A 20000-nucleotide genomic window follows, 5' to 3' on the forward strand; every position below is an offset into this window, starting at 1 on the left:
CAGCTACATCAAGGGGATTTACAGCTACGTCAGACCGGTAATTATGAAGGACATGAACTGGGATTTAAAATGTGATTGCAGAAAATGGAATTTAATGGGTTTAAATGGAGGACGTAAATTGTGCGAGAGGTTTATTAATCACGTATTTTGCATTGGGAAGAATGACAACTTGTTATGCACTCGTGTCTGTATGGAAACACGATGGATATTTATTATCAGAGTGTGTGAGGATGTTGAAAGTACTGAATCGTGTGTTGATTATGCTGTCTGGTCGTGAATGTTTAATTGGTGGTTATTGTCACGAAGCCATATTCATTGTTGAGTTTGCTGTCCAGCTGTGCAGATTTGCTAAAATATTGTCTAGGGTGATAGTTTCACTTGGAGTTTATATGTATGGTTTTCACTCCAAATATTTCTATGAATATAAAACTTTATTATGGTAATATTCATTTTGCTGGAGGTATACTGCTGTAGATGGTGCATATGATTTAAGATTTTGATTTCTGTATTTTATATCAGCATTCTTAAGTTTGATTATATTATTTTTTGCGTATAGAAGGGCCTTATTTTGTTCTTGATTTTATGAAAGGTTGAATAGCTATCCATCTCAAGATATGCCCCAGATGTATTCAGAAAATCGTGCTCATTGTGTTCCTTTACTATTTATTGTTTGAAAATCAATACGTCTCCATGCTCCTGGATCAGAAATACACACTTCAGTATCTAGAAGAGGAAAAGTATAAATTAAAGCGATGCTCATTATCTAGAGGTAATAAAAGCATGGCCACATTGTTTCATATTGTGAGGCAGATTTAGAAAGAGAGGGAGTATGTGACAGTGTTGAAGAGGTTGTAAAGTGGACCTGACCTTGTGTGCAGTGATAGTATTAACTGACCTTCATCGAAAAGGTCACGGGTTCAGGATTTGAAAGTTAGCTTTATGGTCCTTTCTTTTATGGCTTAGGTTGGTAATTTTTTCTTTTTCTATAGACCTATGTAGTGTGCTTGTATAAGTATTGATTATGATATTACTGGTTATTATTGATGTATTGTCATTAAATGGAGAATAAGAACAAATTCTGACTGAATATCCACACTCACAAGCTTGTTCAGTTTAACCTGTATAATTCATCATTATTATAACAAGTGCAGTATACAAAATATTCAATTGTAAAGTATTCGTTATACTGACTTCCGTATGGCTAGGAAAAGAAGAAAATATGGGAAACTATTTTTCTCTCACTGTTTATGAAACATGTGGACTCCCTGAGCACATGTGTGGTGCAAGTGTTGGGGCCAAAACATTTGCTCATTTGTTACACCCTAAACTGAATTAGACAGCTGTGAGGGTCAGCCATGGACACTTGCTTTGGAGTGTCTAATGTAAATTGAAGCTATATTTAAATTGTTGGTAAGAGAAGTGTCCACCCAAACAAGATGGAAATTGGGCGAGATTAATTGCTGTCTATTGTTGAGTGTTTTTCGAGAGATGGATTCGGCTTTGTGATCTGTGATTCTGATTTTACAGATACAGTATAGATATGTATATCTAGAATATCTTGGCAAAAATGACAAGATTTAAGTTTGTCATATTTTGTATTAAGCAATTACCTCAGTTATATTATTTTGATGGAGGAAATGGAAAGTATTTATGATAACTTAAACTGTTCTATAACTATTCCTTATGCCCAGCAGTCAAGTTACTTTTATTTATTTATGCAGCACCAGCTACTATTTCATACCTGAATAACAGTAACTTGAGCATAAGAATCAAACATATGATTTGAGATGAAAGATATGTAAATAAGAATGAAAACTTTGTTTCATGCAGTAGTTATGGAAGAATCTCTTCACCTTAATACTTTTTCAACACTTGTTTCACTGAAATTTGTTCAGATAAGATACAACAAGAACAAGTGTGTGTTTAAGTTTTTGATTTCTTCAAGAAATATTTTCTTAAGGAATTTTAATGCATGTTACATAGAGGTTGTCTTGACCAAAATTGTATATATTATTTTTTATAATATTGTCTGGTTGGGTGACTGTTTGCAAATGCTGTGACAAAGAAAAGATGTATCAAGTTCAAATATCTTGGGTAAATGGAAGTACAATTTTAGTTTAAGAAACTGGAATGCTAAATTGAAATTGTTTTTGGCCAGATTAGATTCCCTTAGATGCTGTTAAAAAGGGGTTTAGTTTGCTTTGAAATATAGTGGATGGTACCATTTTCCTTTCCATTTTGGTGGTGTTTCAGCTAATAGCAGTGTCATCTCATGGTCGTAGTGCGTGCAAGATGGTAATCATTTGTTTCATTCCAGGGTAGTGAAACTGCAGCGCCAGCCACATCCAGCCCTGCCACAAGCCCTACGCAGAGTCTACCCCCGACACCCACGGAGACTAAACCGGAGCAGCAGCCAGGCTATCTGAAATGGGCTGTATCTGGAGTGGCATCGGGCATCTATAACGTAGGTGAGTATAAGAAGGGTTTAGAAGCTCTGTTTTGCTTTGCATTCTTGCCTCTTCTTCCTCTACCCCTTCTTCCTCATCCAGTCTCTCTTCTCTTTCAAATTTGAGTAGGCTTGCTTATTATTTTGGTTAATCTTATGGTATGGACGCACTAAGTTCGAGCAAATTGAAGATGATATTCTTGTAGAGGACAAAAAGTAATAGTGATTGGTACAAGAAATAATCTGGAGACATGAATGGTAACGCCACAAATAAAGGAAATAGGTCGCGGAAAGAGTAGCTCACAGCCTAAGTCCACTTGCATGGTGCGAAAGATTAAGTAGCCGTGCAGCTCGCACACCGTCTTCTATCCTACTGCGCACCTACGTCACCACTACTTCACAACCAATCAGGAGATTTTCAATTGCTCATGAAAGTCCAAGTGTAATATTCTATATACTATATTATAAAAATGCACACAACTATCGACTAACTTTTCATATATACTCACGTCTCAGCCATTTTTATGTTAAAATATGTATTTTGGTCCTCAATTTTGGCTGACTTATTAATATTTTCAATTGCCAAATAATTCAAACAATACAATCGATACTTAACACATTTTGAGTATGCAAATAACTTGCACATTTCTGAACTACACTGGTAACCTGCCTCATTCTTCTCAGTGACAATGACTTGATATGTGTCATTTGTGTTGCGGTGGTGTGCTTGACTTTTTTTCGAAATTTAATAGAAAAACAGATCATAAAGTTTTTACAGGTTCACGGAATCATCCTAAATGAAAGAATGTGTGAAAAGTGCAGTGCAATTATCGGCTCTATTTTGTCAACTTGGACCGTAGAGTAAATTTTGTATTGGTTACTGTGTGCACTTGTGCTTAATTATATTCAAATATGGTGCTGTGATAGGACACTTTCATTTTGGAACAGTCTTCAGTTTTAGAAAATGTAAATTTTAGCTCGTGTTTCTGAAAAGTTGCATTTCTTTGACCTTCATATATAGGAAGTTTGGCTCGCATTTCATTATATTCATAATTAAATTGCTCCCCATGTTCCCCCAAGATTGTGGGGTGGAGTTGGGGACTTAGTCTCTTGTGAGTGCATCTGTACAGTAAAGAATTACCATTATTTTTCTCTTAGTTCTATACATATTTCTAGTCTTGCCTTATTTCCCCATACAGGCTCCAACACCCTAGGTGCGGGTGTCACGAGTGTGAAGTGGGTGGCTGGCACGACCTACAACGTGGGGGCAGGCGTTGTTGGGACAGCTGGTACTGTTGTAGGAACAGTAGCAGGCACAGCAGGCACTGTGGCCAGCACTGTGGGTTCAGGAGCTTCTGCAATTGTCTCCAAGGTTGCTACCAAGAAAAAGGAACATTCGGACTAAGGGGTGGTAGTGGTATGATTTTTTTATTTTTATAGTTTTGGTCCTTTTTTTATATATAGATATATAACCACTTGTTTTACTATAGCTGTTTGGTATTGAAGCCACGTATGAGAGAAACATCCAAGTGCTTCAAAAAAATTGGCAGCTTTTTTTTCTCTCTCTCTCTTGTGTTGTATGTGTAGAATGCAGTATTGTAAAAAAAATGTATAAAAAACCTGAAATCAAGGTAGGTGCTACTGTATGGTAAAAAATGGTATATTTCTAGTAATTGGTGAAATGGATTCCCCCTCAAAAGAGAGAACAAAAATGAGTAAAACTGTTTAGTAATATGTAGGAGATATGGTATTATAGATTTTTTGGGGGAAATTTGAATGAATGTAAACTTAATTTGAAATCTGTTGAAGGTTCACTTTAAAATACAGTAGTATTGGATGCTAAATGTAACTTTCCAGAATGATAAGTATGTTCATAGTACCAAAAACAAACAAATAAAAAACACAAAGGAAAGTTTGGGCATTGAGGTAGATGTTCATTCTTTCAACTGTCTGTCTGGTATCGATGAACAAATCGGGAAAAGATTCATATATATGATTATTAAAACCAAAAGCTCCTTGAGAGTTATAAAATCATATACGAGCTGAATTATTTTTCCCAGGGAAGATTTTAATGGATGGGTTTTGTTTAAGTGTATGTAATCGTGGGATTATAGCTTTACATAACGAGATTAAAGGTAGGAGGATCCCTTGTTGTCGAATGAAAGTAAAGGAATTGTCTGTTTATAATACCCAATGTTCGTAGTGTTGTGAGGAGAGATGGTGGGAAACAAAGGCAAGTTTGTTTAGGCCAAGTACTTCGAGTCATAAAGAGAGTAATAGTTATTGCTTGGATAATTCCCCCCTTCCCCCCAAAAAAAGACCTGCATCAGCCATGATATGTCAGACTCAGGGTTCAAGGGAAAAAGGTTTGGTTCCCAACAAGCAAAGTGCTTCCATTGATTTGGTAACCTAATGTGTCTGTCAAAAAGGTAACTTTAGGTGTTGAGAGACAATCATGAGTGTTTGGCTTTGTACTACATGGTACGTAGATGTACTTTAGGCAGTAAAGCAACACATTATTTTTGGTAGACCTTTTGACCTTTTGACCTGTTGAAAGCAGAAAGGATTTCAGGAAGTAATATCCTGGTTATTGCTTTTTTATGCATTGTTGATTCAGTATTTTTTGCAAGAATGACAGTGAAGTCAAGTAGTAATAGATCATTTTTGTGAATGGAGTCATGGAGATATTCTAGATTTTAGCAAAATCAGTTGAAAAAAGGAAAAAAAAAAATCTTTAATTTGTAAAGCAGATACAATAAATGATATTTGGTTTTGATGTGCGGAAAATCTTTCTAATGACTTGATGTTGGTATTTTTACATACAATTTGCAGAAATTTTCTTAATATCAGTTATGCTTATGAAACTGGACTTTGATCTTGCCAGAACCATATGTTATGCTTAAAATATAAATATAATAGATAAGTTTTTACAGGAACTTCATATAATGATTTATGTGCATGCTGTTAGGTTTAAGGGAAGACATTACAAGGAGAATGTTCACCATAAGCCAGTCATCTTACAGATTTCTTGTGCTGCAGGCAAGAAAAATGTAAGATCACACTATGAAAATGGCTTTTGCCCACTTGTAAATTTGATCTCATTTCTGATCACACTTTTGAAAAAAAACTTAGGATTTTTTTTTTTTCTATAGTTCCTTCATAGCGGTCGTTGATTTTTCCCCCTCTCTATTTCTAGTATGTAGTTCCAATTTTCAGTGTACAGTTCCTCATTTATATACTATTAGTTTGCTTCAAATGTATAGTTTAAATTTCTTTTTCTAGTTCAGTTTCAGTACACAGTTCCTCTTATTATAAACCAGATGTATCTGCACCCTCTTACACTGAAGATTCTGTTGTAGGTAATCTGTTTGAATTTGATTATTTAGTTGATGCAAATACTGTATTGCTGGGCAAGAGTGTTATTGACTAAAATTGATTTGTACAAGTGTAAATTATGAGAATCTCCAGGGAACAAATTACTGTGCCATACAAATGTAAGTCATTATTATTATTATTTTTTTTTTTACATTATCTAGTTATTTTTATACCAGTGTCATACATTTATAATGATATATACGTGATGCATTATAGAATAAAAGAGAAAAGATATCTTTAATTTCAGTGATTGTTTGATGTTCATACCATCATTAGTAAACATTGTGATGGTAAAATCAAGATTGAGTCCATTTTGGTGTTTAGATGAAGTCAGTTGTAGATTTAAGAGTGAAAATATACTTGGTATGATAAGCCAGGGTGTCGTTAAAATAACATGAAATTTCAACATAATGGTTAATTTGACATTATTGGTAGTAAAATCCAGAGATTTACCATATGTGATATTATAATTGTCTTAGTAAGGTGCTTCGGTTGCGGTACCCTTAGTACAAACAATCTCTAATCAGCTCTAGTGCAATATTTTAATAAAACTGATATCTACTGGAAATAGATTTTGTATGATAATAGTTTAGTTGTCAGTGAGAAGTTCAAAAAAACAAAACATTGAATAAGATTAACAAAGGGGTAAAGTTGTTTAAATATCTCTTGGTTAAATGGAATGAAGTGATTGATTAGATTTAAAAATTGGGTTTTTAGTTTCATGTGTACATAGTTAATTAATGGTGATACTGGGCACTTCTCTGATACAAGAACTGCAACTCTGGTTTTCCTCCAAGAAATGCAGTATTAGTGTTATAAGAGGCCAGTGAAGTTATGATAAAAACTTTGAACGATGAGGACCACTTGTTAAAACAATCTGATAAAGTATTTAATTGCAGCTCAGGTTTAATGTTTGATAGTATGGTGAGCACAGTCAAGTCCATTCATAAAGCATTGAGAAATGGAGGGAGTGCTTATGGAATTAGTTATTCAGGAGCTAAGTAATATGTGAGGAAATCTTTTATATACAGTTTTAAAGCCTATTTTGTGAATCAAAATACCATTCTAGTGAATGTATGGAAATATTTACCTGCAGAATTGGGAAGTACTCATGGTACTGTTAAGACGTGTTCACACCTGTTCAGATGATTGAGCACTGCCAGATGGGCACTTGCTTGATACCTGTTGTTAGGGCAAAATTGACACCTAAACCAAGGAAGGGTACCTATGGTTGAGTGAATTCAATCAATAGATACGGCTGTCTGCCTTGTAGTTTGACCATTTGCCTCCGAGTAAGCCAGACACCAGTACCCCTGTGTACATGACGCAAAGCTTTGCCTGCTAAGAGGACAAAGTCTGCCAGGCATTATTCAGTCATGTGAACAGAGCATAACATTTTTAAGGTTTCCTACACTGAGAAAATTATATACTGAAAAGTACCTGTTGCAGCAGCTTCTAGGAAAAATATTTCAGAACAGCAAATTTTGCCATTTGTGGTATTTGTTTAAAAAAAAATTGTGCCATTATAAAGTATTGGAAGTTGTTTTCCTAGGGGTTGCAGTGACTGACTTTTTGATATGTAATCATATGTGGAAGATAATTTCCAAGTCTAAAAGGAATGGTACTTTTCATCTCTGTTTGCCAGTGTAATAGAATAGGATTTTTACATTGCATATGGTAATAAGTAAGGTTACAGGTGAACACTCATGCTCTAGAATAAGCATAGACCATATTAAGAAACTGATAGTTAAATAGTAATTAAGATTGTTGCTCATGATAGTTTCTATATATTCTGATAAATAAAAAAAGTTGTCAAGTCCATAAATGTGAGGCAGAAAAGATTTTTTTATTTTCCTATACATTCTTAAGGAAACTAGATATGTAGATATTAAGGTCCATTCCATGTGAGGGGAACATTCATTGCTTACACATTGTGGCACAGGCAGTGGTGATGTCATAAGTGAAGAAGAAAGCCACACCTACTTGGGAATTACTCATTCAGGAAGAACACTTTGCTTTTGATATCATAATACAGTTGTGCTCATGTGGGCAATACCATTCATGTGTATAAGGAAAAAATAAAAATGATTCTTCACTACTGCATGAACAATAAAAGCTTAAAAGGAAACATAATAGTGTATGACAATCATGGTGCACAAGGAAAATCTTGTAAAAAAATAATCCCATTTTTATGTTTAATTCCATTAATGGAAAAATTCTGCAAATGCCTCGCATGAAGAAATTGTTTTACCAAAAACTCTTCCCTCCCAATACCTTGCTCATTGTTGCCATGGGAGGGCTTAGGAGATGGGTACTTAGGCCCAATGTAGGGGATTGCCCCTACCATGAGCCTCAGCCCTCACCTCAACTAATTTTGCTTGGTTTTTTCTCTTTGTATCTTCATCATCCCCTTCTTCTATCTCATTCCAAAGGTGTCTATGTCTACTCACTCTATCCCCCAGTCATATTCGTTTTCCAGTCTAAATCCAGATACTTCAATCTCTACCACTTCCCCGATACCTACCCCTCCACCTCTTTATTTGTCGTACCTGGCAACCTACACATTCCACTCCACCCTCCCCTGCACTTTCCTCTTCTTCTGCTCCTCAAATATCTATCTCCTCTTCTCCTCCTCATAAGAGAACCTTTGTTTCTCAGTCCTCTTCACCTAACTCCCCTCCAGAAACCATTAAAGATATCCAAACTAACAAAAGATGACCCAAGGGAACACTCGGCCCTCTCATCCACCCCCAATCCCTCTGTTCCTACTCCTATATTTGCAGATATCCATCCTCCTCCTCCTAAAGTTCCCTCCAACCCCCTTCCTCCTACACCCTCCCAACATACCCCACTTGAATACTCACACAACCATCCATGACAACAGTATTCTCCAGACTCCTCCCCTCCAGACATTCTTCCTGATACTTCACCACCTTCCACAGTCCCCCTTTCTTGTCCCCTGGATTATTCTCCTACGTCTCCAACAGTCACGTTTTCCTTGAACATGTCCCTATTCCTTCCGCAGTCACAGATACACTGCAATCACTCAATTGCTCTACCCCCTTAACCTTTCCCATTTTACCAAGTTGGAGAATTGAGAGGCAAGAGGGAAAGGGGCTTGAAGGAACAAGAGTACACTTCTTGCTCCACACATCCTCTAAAACAACAGCAAATGGCAGTTGCGGGACAGGGAGCCAGACACTGGGGGATGATACCACTGGCCCCGAATAGCAAAAATACGTTAAGTTTACTGTAAATTTACTTTGTTAAATGTGTTTACACAGAGATGGCTCCACAAGTGCTTAGTCATGAAAGTTCAAGTCAATTATTTACATCTGGAACAGCATCTGGTGGATACAGTTGTTTGCAGTTTAAATTTTTCATTACTGTGTTAGCAATATTTGACAATGCTCATCTCTGAACAGTATTTTTCTCTTAACCCTTTGGTTGTAGATTGCCTTTACATATTTGTAACTTTTTTTAAATAATAATAATAAAAATAATAAAAAATATATATGTATAAGGTATTAGGTGCCGTATGTAGAGGGTGAAGTACTGAACAAGGCAGACGCAAGCAGGGGAAACTGCCAACGTGCACCAACAATCTTGCCACTAGCCAATTTTTAATGCAATTAGTGGGTTAAGTTTTCAATCCTATGAAGTTCTTAGTGTAGATATGATTTTTTTCTTCTTCAAAACATAAACCTAATTACAAAAGTAAATATAATTTATGGTATTCATCGAGGGTAAGACAAACCACTGTAAGAAATAGGTAAATATCTGTATTAAACAAATATTATATAAACATTGGCAGTTCAGGTACAAGACTTGGTTCATATAATACAATTTATACCTTGGGTGGATTCCATAACCACACTACATACCACAATAAATTAATAAAATAGGGACAACAGATTACACTGTAAAATCTCATCTCCATTTTCTTGTTACAGTCATTAAACATTCTTGTTTTTTTTTTTTTTTGTAAGATGTTTTTCTGAAGTTTCATAAATTTCACTCTTCCTTCTGGTTGAGAAAAGCAACAACTGTATTACATTCTAGCTGTTTATAAACCTGACATGGAATGAAACAAAAAATGCATCGTTAACTCTCTCTTTTGTACTGGGATGTAAACTTTAGCATATATATTACCAAAAGAAAATTAAATACCCTGTAACTTTATAAAGTCTTGAACAAACATTAAATATATCCAAAATAAGGGAAGATAAACTATTAATATGTCTAATTTCTGGAAGGGTATCTTGGTATTGAAAAAAGTGAAGAAATATAGCATACAATGAAAAAATAATTTTGCATATAAATGCACATAGGTTTACTGCTTTAGGATAAAGCATTTTGTGTTTATTTCCTATGACTTTGTAGTTTCTTTTCGGGCTTCACTGAAGACCCTGAAATATAACAACACTAAAAAAATAGAATTATAACTATTTTACTATTTTTGTTTTACAATCACAATTTGAGTATGATGCTGCACTGCTGAAAAGAATCGGGTAAAATGTGTATGCTGCATAAAATCTTCATTCATATGTATATAAATCTTAGTTGCCAATATCTCAAGACAGTTTTTCTATCTATGTACAGGTATGCCTTGATCACACTACAGAGAGAAGTACAAAAGAAACCCTCAAATCTATTACTATTGACATGAACATTTATTTACTTATATGCATAGTATAGAATTTTAATACCAGATTTACAATACAATTTGATGTGAGGCCCCATAACAAAGTGCTATTTCAAGCCAGATTAATTACGCACTGAAATACTAAGTAAATACTAAAAGGTGTCAATAATGATAAAAAAAAACATGAAGTTCACCTTTACCCAGGGATAAAATATAAAAACAGTAGAGAAGAGGGACTGAGATTCCAATTACAAAAAACAAAGAAATGATGGGCCATTTGATTTAGATATTGCATATGTAACATTTAACAAAACTTAGGCAAAGATATGGTCCTACTGCTTATAGTGAAGTACTGTACAAGACTGGAAATATCTAAATTTTCTTTAATCTGGGACAAGTTGGGGGGATAAGAAGGAAGTACAAGACAGCTGAGCTATGGGTTAATGCATTAATCACAAACAAAATTTAAGACTGTGATTACATATTATTAGTGACAAGGCAATATTTGTATAGATAATCAAAACAGTATCTGCCCATAAAATAAAAATTCCTTTGAAGATTTTTTTTTTGTCTATCCCCAAGGATATTTTTGTACACTAAATCATTCTATAAGTCTTGAGCAATCAAAACCCCAAGTTTATTTTTGTTTTCCTTTTACTTCAAAATAAACTTGAATATCAAGTGCAAAAAGCCTGCAACCCTAGAGTACTTATTGTCTTACTCATTGCAGATATAAAACATTTTACTATTCAACCCTGTTAAAATTTCAGCTGCTACACACAGGAGAAAGAAAGAACGAAAAAGGGGGACAGAGTAAGGGAGAGAGAAAAGTGGAATAAAAAACACCAGCTACATACGTGCATTTATTATTAAGAAAATATGAAAAATAATTATTATTACAACTCTCAAATAAGGCACTGTAATTCACTAAGTAATTATACTGGAGAGAAATGAGGTTTAGTTTGAGAGGAAGAAAACTGACTCGTCATTCTGGTCATCTCTTTGTTTTCACTTTACCCTTCTTTGACTGTTTGGAACTGATCTGGAAGTTGTCCCCTAAAGTTTTCTGTGTTATGTCAGCACAAATGGGAGAAGGGTCAGCAGGGTACACGTCAAGGTCATCCTCTGTTGCCGATTTGCCTTTGGTTCGTCCCTTTCGCCTGAGTAAAGTAAATAATCACAGAATTATTTTACAAAGATTAAAACCAGAAAGAAAGAAAGAAAGAAAGAAAAAGAAAAAAAAGGGGCCTTAAAGTATTCTTTCTGGTTTCAATTTTTAATCTAAATGAAATTATCAAAAGGAATTCCCTTGTAAGTCTTGCAATATATTCAGACTTTACTGCCTATTTAGTACACTAAAATACTTCCATGGTAAACAATAGCTAGTGAGAAAATCCCATTATATCACACATTTTTATTATTATTAATGTATTTATTTGTGACAACACAATTTATGCATTTTCTTCTAGTATATGTTTTTGATATAAATCATCTGTCTCAACTGGGATTGTGATGCTGGGTGTCACCTACTTAGTTTGGCATTTAGTCCTTGGTACTTATATAACAGTTCTTACAGAATTCAATATTGATAAGAGAAGAAAGAAAAAGAAAAAAGTGACTATGGAATAAGAGAATCAATTCATAACAATAACAAGGCACTGCTCTACCTGGAGGGGGAGGCTTGGGAAGGGGCTGCGTATTCCTCCAGCTCCTCGTGGTGCCTCACTCGAGACAGGAGAGTCAGGTGTAAACAGTCCATGGCGAAGTCTCCTGGCTCCTCTTCGCTCAGCTCGATGTTATAGGTATTCGCCTACGGGAAAAAGTGTGCTTGAAATAGTTGAACAAGATCTCAGAGAGGATTTAAAGAGGTAGAGCACAACAGTTTTATCTACTTCTTCAGCACATCCTGATTTCCTAGCTGGATAAATGGGACAAAGAACTTATTATTTTCTTAAAGCACAGGTGAAATATTCTTTCCTAGTAGGCATCGACAAACAACCCAAAGTCTACAATGCTCAGAATCAGGGAAACAACAATAGTAATAATAATAAAAGAGGGAAAAGAGGAAATAAAAACAATATCACTACAAATATTTACCAGCATCAAACATGAAAGAAACAGGCGAGAAACTTCCTTTGTGTCATGATTTTGGGCAATCTGACTAAATGGCACCGTTTGCTTCCGTCCATTTTCTGGGAAATAACTTAGCACCTGTAAAAAATAAAAATAAAAAATTGAATAAAAATGAATGAATGAATAACAGCTGCAGAAATATAATTAATAAACAATATCATGTACTCAAAGAAATGCTTTTTATTATTATTTACAAAATTTTATTATAGAGATATGGGAACAGTGAAAGTAAATGTTTGAATGGCTATTTAAGAAACAAACCTGTGATCCATAGCTATGTATGTCGAATGTTTTTCTCCCTTCTTCTTCATTTAACTTAGGGGTAATATTTTCTCTCCATTTGTTAACTCTTCTTGCAAGTTCTGAGGAATTCACTTGCCCCTAAAAAAAGGAGAAGAATCAGTACCAATTCTTTTAGTTGTTGTTCATATTTACTGCCTATGTATTCAACCACAGACCAAGCGCATAAAACAAAATGCAGTTTGAATAGATAAAAATCTTTGTTTACAACCTATAATCTAACTTACATAAATGTTCAGTTTCCACATTACATTTTCCCATAGACATACCTGGGCAGTAGTGATGTAATCAGCAACCCACTTTTGCACAAGGGCTTCGTAGTCACTCCCTGGCTCGTCAAACTGACTCTCGTTCAATCTTTTATTTCCACTGCCACCTTCAACGTCTCTTGTGCCATCATGGGGTTCAGGGAAGAACATGGGAGGTGCAGGAAGATCTTCGAAATCTAAGAATAGAAAGCTCGTAAAATTAGCCATCAAGTCCAATGCTGATGTTAAATCTATCACCCACACACTTTCCACCTCAAGGAACCCAAACCCTCTTGAACTCTTACCTAAATCAGCTGCTCCATCACAGTCAACAGGGTCATCCAGCTCCTTCTCTATTCTCTGCTTCTCCTGGGTTTCCTCCAACACCTTCTGGGCTGCCTCTTCTGGGTCAGCGGCAATACCATCCTTCAGCAGCTCCTTCACTCTTTTCTTCTTGCTCAGTTCAAGCCTTTTCGCAGCCTCCGACTCGGCCTCCTCCTGCAGCTCCAGAGGTACCTGGGAGGGAGTCACATCATCGTGAATGACTAGTGTTATTGATGTTTTCGAGAATGATTCACGTAAATCTTTTTGTTCCTAATGTTCTAGGTGCTGATACCAGAGCATTTTTTATGTTTTGGAGAAAGTTACGAAATGTTTAAAAAATAACTTTTTTTTTCTTCTAAGTTGGATACATTTTTGTTCATTTTATACTGTTGTATCTGGTTGCTTCACGGAAATTACAGTGTCAAAAACATGTGCAATGTATTATGTAAGTAGCAATGACAAGGCTCTCTGCCTCCCATTTGTAAAGTTATTTTGTGTCACTTTTTTTTCTTTCTTCCTTTTTTTTTAAATAGCTTTATTGCAATTTTCCAATGTCCATATTTGTCTTTTGATATGCTTTATCCACATGGCAATATCATCTCTCTATGTAGAGAATATTTACATTATATTTATATATATTTTTTGTAATTTTCAATTTTATGTAATACAACCTGCGCTGGCGGTCATAGCATCCAGGAATATCGTTCGTACCATGGAAATGACATCCTCCCTGGAGTCGGCGCTCTTTCAGTCACTGCTTACACACGTTACATTCCACATTTATTTATCCATGGGAATATTACTAATTCCCCCTTCTAAGAACTAAATAAGTCAAATCGCACTCCAAGAGATGTGTGCACTTGTGGCGCGCCTTTTCCATCACCCTGACCCTTGCTTACGACGGCAAGTTCACGTCACCAGGTCTGCGGCCATATTGCCTGATGATGGCATGTTCTGGTCACCGATGTCTTGACTCAAAATTTTCCATGATGTGAACGCAACACAATTCCGGTTCAAGGGGTTAATGAACAGAAAATAAAGTTATGGAAGATTCAGGGTTGTGATAAAAAAAAGAAAAAAAGAAAAGAGGGAAAAAAGGAGAGAAAGAAAAACTGATGAACAGGAATGAATATCCACTAAATGGGGAAGAGAGAGAGAGGGAGTGGGACAGGGAAAAGAGAGAAGAGAAGAGACAGAAAAGACAGATGAAGAAGAAGAAGGTGAAGAAAAGGGTTAATGAGAGAGGGAAGGGAGTAAGAAAGAAAAAAAGACCGAGGAGGAGGAGGAGGTAGAAAAAAGAAAATACGAGGATACACTACTTACCTTCCTGTTTTTGCTGGACGTATCCACTATGCCATTTGTGACAAACGTCTCAATGGATGGAAGACTCTTCTCCACCTTCTTCTCATCGTCTTCTGTGTTCTCCTTGTTCTCTTTGCTCTTTGCCTTCTTTGGACGAGATCGGGACTGTAGAAAAAATAATGCTTTTGTTAAAAGGAGAATGGGAGAAAGTCTTTCTTTGTCCACTAAACGCAAGTAATGATGAAGAGTGTAAATACGTATAAAACCCTTCTGGATGGGTCCTGTATTATAATAATTGGGATTTCCATGGGCAAGTTTTAAAAGTCTAGGTAGGAAAGAAAGTGCCTGAGGAAATTAATGGGTACCTACTGGTGACGGCAGATACTTTGTGACCTAGTCTCAAATAATAATAATAATAATAATAATAATAATAATAATAATAATAATAATAATAATTATTAAAAAAATAAAAATAAATAAAAAATAAAAATAAATAAATAAATAAATAAAATAAAGAAAAAAAGCACAAACACACTGCCCACAGCCACTCCCTTTTGTAACTTTTAACAATCAACCATTCATATTCAGCTAATCCCCCATGATTGCCAATAAATGATAAATACATTTTTGGCTGCCTTATCATTACTGATTATTTTTTACGAACCAAAGCATGTGTTCCCAAAAGATGGCAGCTGCTGAAAGTATGTTGTCCAAATACCTCTAGCCTGTCTGGGAGGAGCATTTAAGGGGACCGTCCCTGAGAATGGCTGCCTGGCTCTACTTATTTCATCATACAAAGAAATGTCGGTTGGAGATAACTCATGGATTGTTTTTGTATAATGTAGAGTATATAATTGCACTTCGTCTTATAACGAGTTTTAACCTCGACCCCCCCCCCCGCAAAAAAAAAGTTTTTTTTATTTGTTTACTTATTCCTTTTGTTTTATTTCAATTAATTTATTAATTTTATATATACAAAAATAAATAAATAAATAATAATAAGAATAATAATGAAAAATAATAATAAATAAAAAATAAAACTGCATTTGAATTGCATAAAAATTATGACCGTTGAGATGTACCAAAGCTTGTGTAAAAGAGAGTCAAAGTTTGTCGTCTCTGTTATTTTTCACTAAATCTAATGATGTTATATGTATAAATACAAAAGCTTATTCAGTGTATTTTGCGACGCAATGACATTCTGTAATGGTATGTTTTTTTTGTTTTTCTGTTTCAGATATAAAAGGAGATATTTCTGTCTGAAAAGTTTAATAAATGCCTTACATCATAAAGAAAACTAATCTTAACAAGATAAAGCCCACCCCCCTTTTTTCCTTTAGAAAATTTGATTTTGAAGAAATGGAGAACTATGGATGGCAATATCAGAACAAAATCATTCTAGTTATAAAGTCCTAGCATGAATACAACATGGGAGTTCAATTTAAAGAATTTTAAAAGCTTATGTATTGAGGAGTACATGAAAGTTGAGACTTACCGAAGAAGTTGAATTTTTCCCATGGTCCATACAGGGGGTGGGGGTGGGGGGAGGGCAAGGGGGGAGACGGTGACTGGTTGGTTATAATTTTCGAGGAGGATCATTAGTATGTAAACACAGGTACATAAGGTTAACCATTTTAATCATCCTCATTTAGGAGGCCTACATTGACTTTTTACGTAAAGGAATAAAATATATTAGCTATCCCTATCAAGCCGTTTTCTCTAACAATTTTCAAAAGTAACAGTTTTCTATCGGAAATGAGTGTAGAGTTGGTGTTTAGTCATTTGCACCCATTATCTTTGCTAAGAAGTGTATAAAATCATCACATGCCTAGGTGTGGTTTGACATCCCTTCATAAACAACAACATATTACCATGGAATCTCAATGAAAGGCATATTTCAAGTGTAAAAGTGCACATGAAAAAGTGTTCTTTGAACATTCATGAACTCACATCTATGCGCAATGTCATTATCAAATGCCATATGCAAGACTGCAACAAGCAAAACTCCACACAGGTCTACCCGGGCGCATATTTGTGGTGTACCTCCCCACCTGTTGGCAGTTCTTGCATGCGCCGCCCAAAAAATAACTGGAGCTGGGCTTTAATAGTCGTTTGGTAGGTTCTTCATTCTTGTACCTATTCAATATGCTAGCTAACTCCATTTGACTCACAAATTTTCACCCCCCATGCCCCGAAGGACGGTCCCCTTAAAGCTAATATGTATATTGGAGGACTTCCTCATCACCTATTATTAAAAATCAAACTAATTTCAAGCTAGCACGGAAAACAAACAAAGCACCCCTTAAAGCTAGCAAGCCCCTGCAACTGCATCATCTAACAAGCAATAAACTGACACATACTGGGGTAGTCCGGTGACAGGTGCACGGCAGGGGCTTCCGCAGGCGCCCCGCTCTTATAGGCCGTTTGGCAGGGGTCACCGCATGGGGGTCTTGTGGCTTCCAGGTGTCTGTTAACGTCAACTTGGCTATGACTTCCTTCTCCTGCCCTCCTCGCCGTCTTAGTCCATACCTGGGAACAGTGTGTAATGATAACAGTGCAATATACTCTAAAAGCAAAGGCTGTTAAGGTTTATTATTTACCTTATGGTTAACAAATTTATACACTATGCTTGCAAAGCTTTACTTATCAAGCAAACTGCAATTTCTCCATATTCCTGAAATCAAATACTCATGAAATTGTCATGAAAAGCATAAAAAAAGAGAAAAAGAGAAACAGGCAACTACAGCTGATATATATAGAAATAATAAGTAATCCAGTGAATAAAAATTAGAAAGCCCACCTTCCATTGGGGAGGTCAATGACTGTCAAATTGTTGTTGATATTGTTCTCCTGATCTTTACTCTTGTCCTTCTTCTCTTCTACCTCTTTCTCCACCTCCATGGGCTGCTCTTCCTCCTGTAAGGCTGGCCCCAGGTCATCATCCAAGTCCACTGCCCCATCATCTGCCTCAACCCCAACATCATCATCTGAGGGTTGGAGGATCAAGAGACATGATAGATGATATAAGAACATAGAGAAACAAAGATTTAAAAGAAGAATAAGAATGATGAATGTGCTAATCTGTTAAGTAAATACAGGAATATAAATACTGAAAACTGTTATCTTATGACTCCCATGTTCTAATTATGCTCCCTAATATTTCCCAACAAATTGACATGTAGAAACTACAGCAATCCATTATGTAATTGTGCACCACACCATCTTTGGCAGAGAAGAAATTCAAGTGTTTCCTTGTAATTTTGTCTGGACAGTGAATTGTCAGAATATCAATGATATAATATAATTGTATGTACATTCTAATTTTCTTAAACTGCACAGTGTATAAAGATTAGTTTCAGTAAGTAGTGTGGTTTGTGCTTATCAAGAACATAAAACAAAAAAGTGAAATATTAACAGAAAAGAAAAGGAAGACAACAAAGAAGAAAAACAACACACACACAATAATACTTCCACTTCTCCCAGACCCCCAAAGTACAGCTAAAATCTAAGGACGACCAACCTGCTTCTGCTTCCACGGGTCCCTGAGGCACATTAGGCTCGGGTGGGAAAAGCTCAGCTGCAGGAGGATCCATTGGAGTAAATGGTATTTCCTTGTTGCTTCCAGGTTCTGCGAGCTTCTCCCCTGCCTCTGCATTTTCTTTCTGTGGCTGTGGATAGGAGAAGGGAATGACTATAGTTGAAGTGATGGCAAGAACAGATGGTGGAACAGATGGTCAATATTAATTGCTTAACCCCTGGGAACTGCAAACTCTACAGCTTCTATGGTCTTCTAGTTGCAAAAAGGATAAGAAATTTTAGGTTTCACTAGGGCACAGTTTGGTTGTATGCATTTGATGAGCTTAAATTTGCATACTAGAAAATGTATATCTTATGGTCATATCTCAGATCTGAGTCAGAGTTTTATTGGGTATATCAGAGGACATTATTACACACATCTCATTTGCAAGGAAAAAGTTGAGTGAAATTTCCTGCCTATCTCAGATGGGTCTTACTTAAATATAGCAAATAGGGCTTAAGGAGCAAAATGAGATGATAAAATTATGAAAGCAAATTGAAGAAGCAGAAAGAAAGAGAGGGAAATACAGAAAATCAAGGTATAAAAATGTACAACAAATATATCTAAAGAACATATATGCAATTCCTTTATAAATAACACAAGGAACAACTAACCTCAGGTACAGTCGGGGGGACAAAGAGGACATTGGCTGCCTCACGCAGGATCTCTGCCGGCACCTCAAGGCACAGCATACCCATGGGTGTGACATACGACCTGTTGATTCTGAAGTCGTCTTTAGCACCAAACACCTCGCTGTTCTTCATCAGTAGGTTGATACGGTACTGGGACTTCTCACCTTCCTTCTCCACCAGGTGAAGGGGCGTGGCTGGCATGAATCTACATGTTGCAAAAGGAAGAGATTGGGGTTGATTCTTGTGAATGAACTGGGATCAATATACATGTGAGTTAATAACTGGTGTTGTTGTGCATGCAAGTACCTGTGATAACAGAGAGGGGATTACGTCTCTTACAAAGAAGGGAACTATGTAGGATTCGAGTTGGAACAGCCAAGGACAGGAAGAATATTTACATAAAGTGCTAACTACGGGAAATTCTGTACATAACCTTTGTTTTCATATTTCAAAAGGAGATTACATAGAATTTATAATACAAATATACACTTACAGACAGCCTATAAGTTAACAATATCTGACTCTTGGAAATTTCCAAAGAGATCCTTAAATTCTAAGATTTCCTAATCTAAAAGTAAGAGGTACAGGAAATTTTGCAAAATACTTTGCCTGGTAAATAAGACATTTAAACTGAGTTTAGTTCTCTCCTATACATTTTGAGTTGTTGATATTTAACAATGATAATAAAGAGATGAAGAAATAATCAATACAGGATAAAATCATGTGGAATATCATTAAAAAAAAAAAAAAAAAAAAAAAAAAAAAAAAAAAAAGAGCTAGTAAAATGACAAAAGTAAAAAGTTTGGGAGGAGAGACATTTTTCAAAATAAAGTAGATTTTTTAAAGGAAAATAGAACTATAAATATATCTAAAATTGTAGAGACAAATCAGCAATCATAACTAATGACTTTCAAGAGCTATGACATCAAATTAATCATTGAAAGATGATACCACAAAAGGGAAATGATGAGAGAAATAAAGAAAGCAAAATATTGAGAAACAGGGAGGAGGGAGGAGG

General features: G+C 35.7%; 2 protein-coding genes across 3 annotated transcripts in view; one reads left to right on the forward strand and one right to left on the reverse strand.

Annotated features, from left to right (window-relative positions):
- LOC113825372 (transmembrane protein 263) overlaps window positions 1-7660 on the forward strand; it is a 7976-nt gene extending 316 nt beyond the window's left edge. Inside the window, exons 1-3 of the mRNA XM_027378189.2 lie at window positions 1-37; window positions 2318-2468; window positions 3646-7660. The exon at window positions 1-37 is cut by the window's left edge and continues 316 nt beyond it. Coding sequence (XP_027233990.1) covers window positions 1-37; window positions 2318-2468; window positions 3646-3851 — 394 coding nt within the window. The 3' untranslated portion in view covers window positions 3852-7660. The remainder of the gene's footprint in view (window positions 38-2317; window positions 2469-3645) is intronic.
- Window positions 7661-9585: 1925 nt separating this feature from the next.
- The window catches only part of LOC113825369 (condensin-2 complex subunit H2), a 20926-nt gene continuing 10511 nt past the window's right edge, over window positions 9586-20000 (reverse strand). For both annotated transcript variants that reach the window (XM_027378185.2, XM_027378184.2), the window contains 11 exons: window positions 18965-19187; window positions 18294-18441; window positions 17574-17760; window positions 17134-17302; window positions 14795-14938; window positions 13453-13663; window positions 13169-13344; window positions 12861-12980; window positions 12564-12677; window positions 12134-12276; window positions 9586-11626 (listed from right to left, as the gene is read on the reverse strand). In XM_027378185.2, the coding sequence (XP_027233986.1) occupies window positions 11461-11626; window positions 12134-12276; window positions 12564-12677; window positions 12861-12980; window positions 13169-13344; window positions 13453-13663; window positions 14795-14938; window positions 17134-17302; window positions 17574-17760; window positions 18294-18441; window positions 18965-19187 (1801 nt within the window). In that variant the 3' untranslated portion in view covers window positions 9586-11460. The remainder of the gene's footprint in view (window positions 11627-12133; window positions 12277-12563; window positions 12678-12860; window positions 12981-13168; window positions 13345-13452; window positions 13664-14794; window positions 14939-17133; window positions 17303-17573; window positions 17761-18293; window positions 18442-18964; window positions 19188-20000) is intronic.

This window comes from Penaeus vannamei, chromosome 17 (assembly GCF_042767895.1).
Source record: "Penaeus vannamei isolate JL-2024 chromosome 17, ASM4276789v1, whole genome shotgun sequence".
Classification (NCBI taxonomy): Eukaryota; Metazoa; Arthropoda; class Malacostraca; order Decapoda; family Penaeidae; genus Penaeus; species Penaeus vannamei.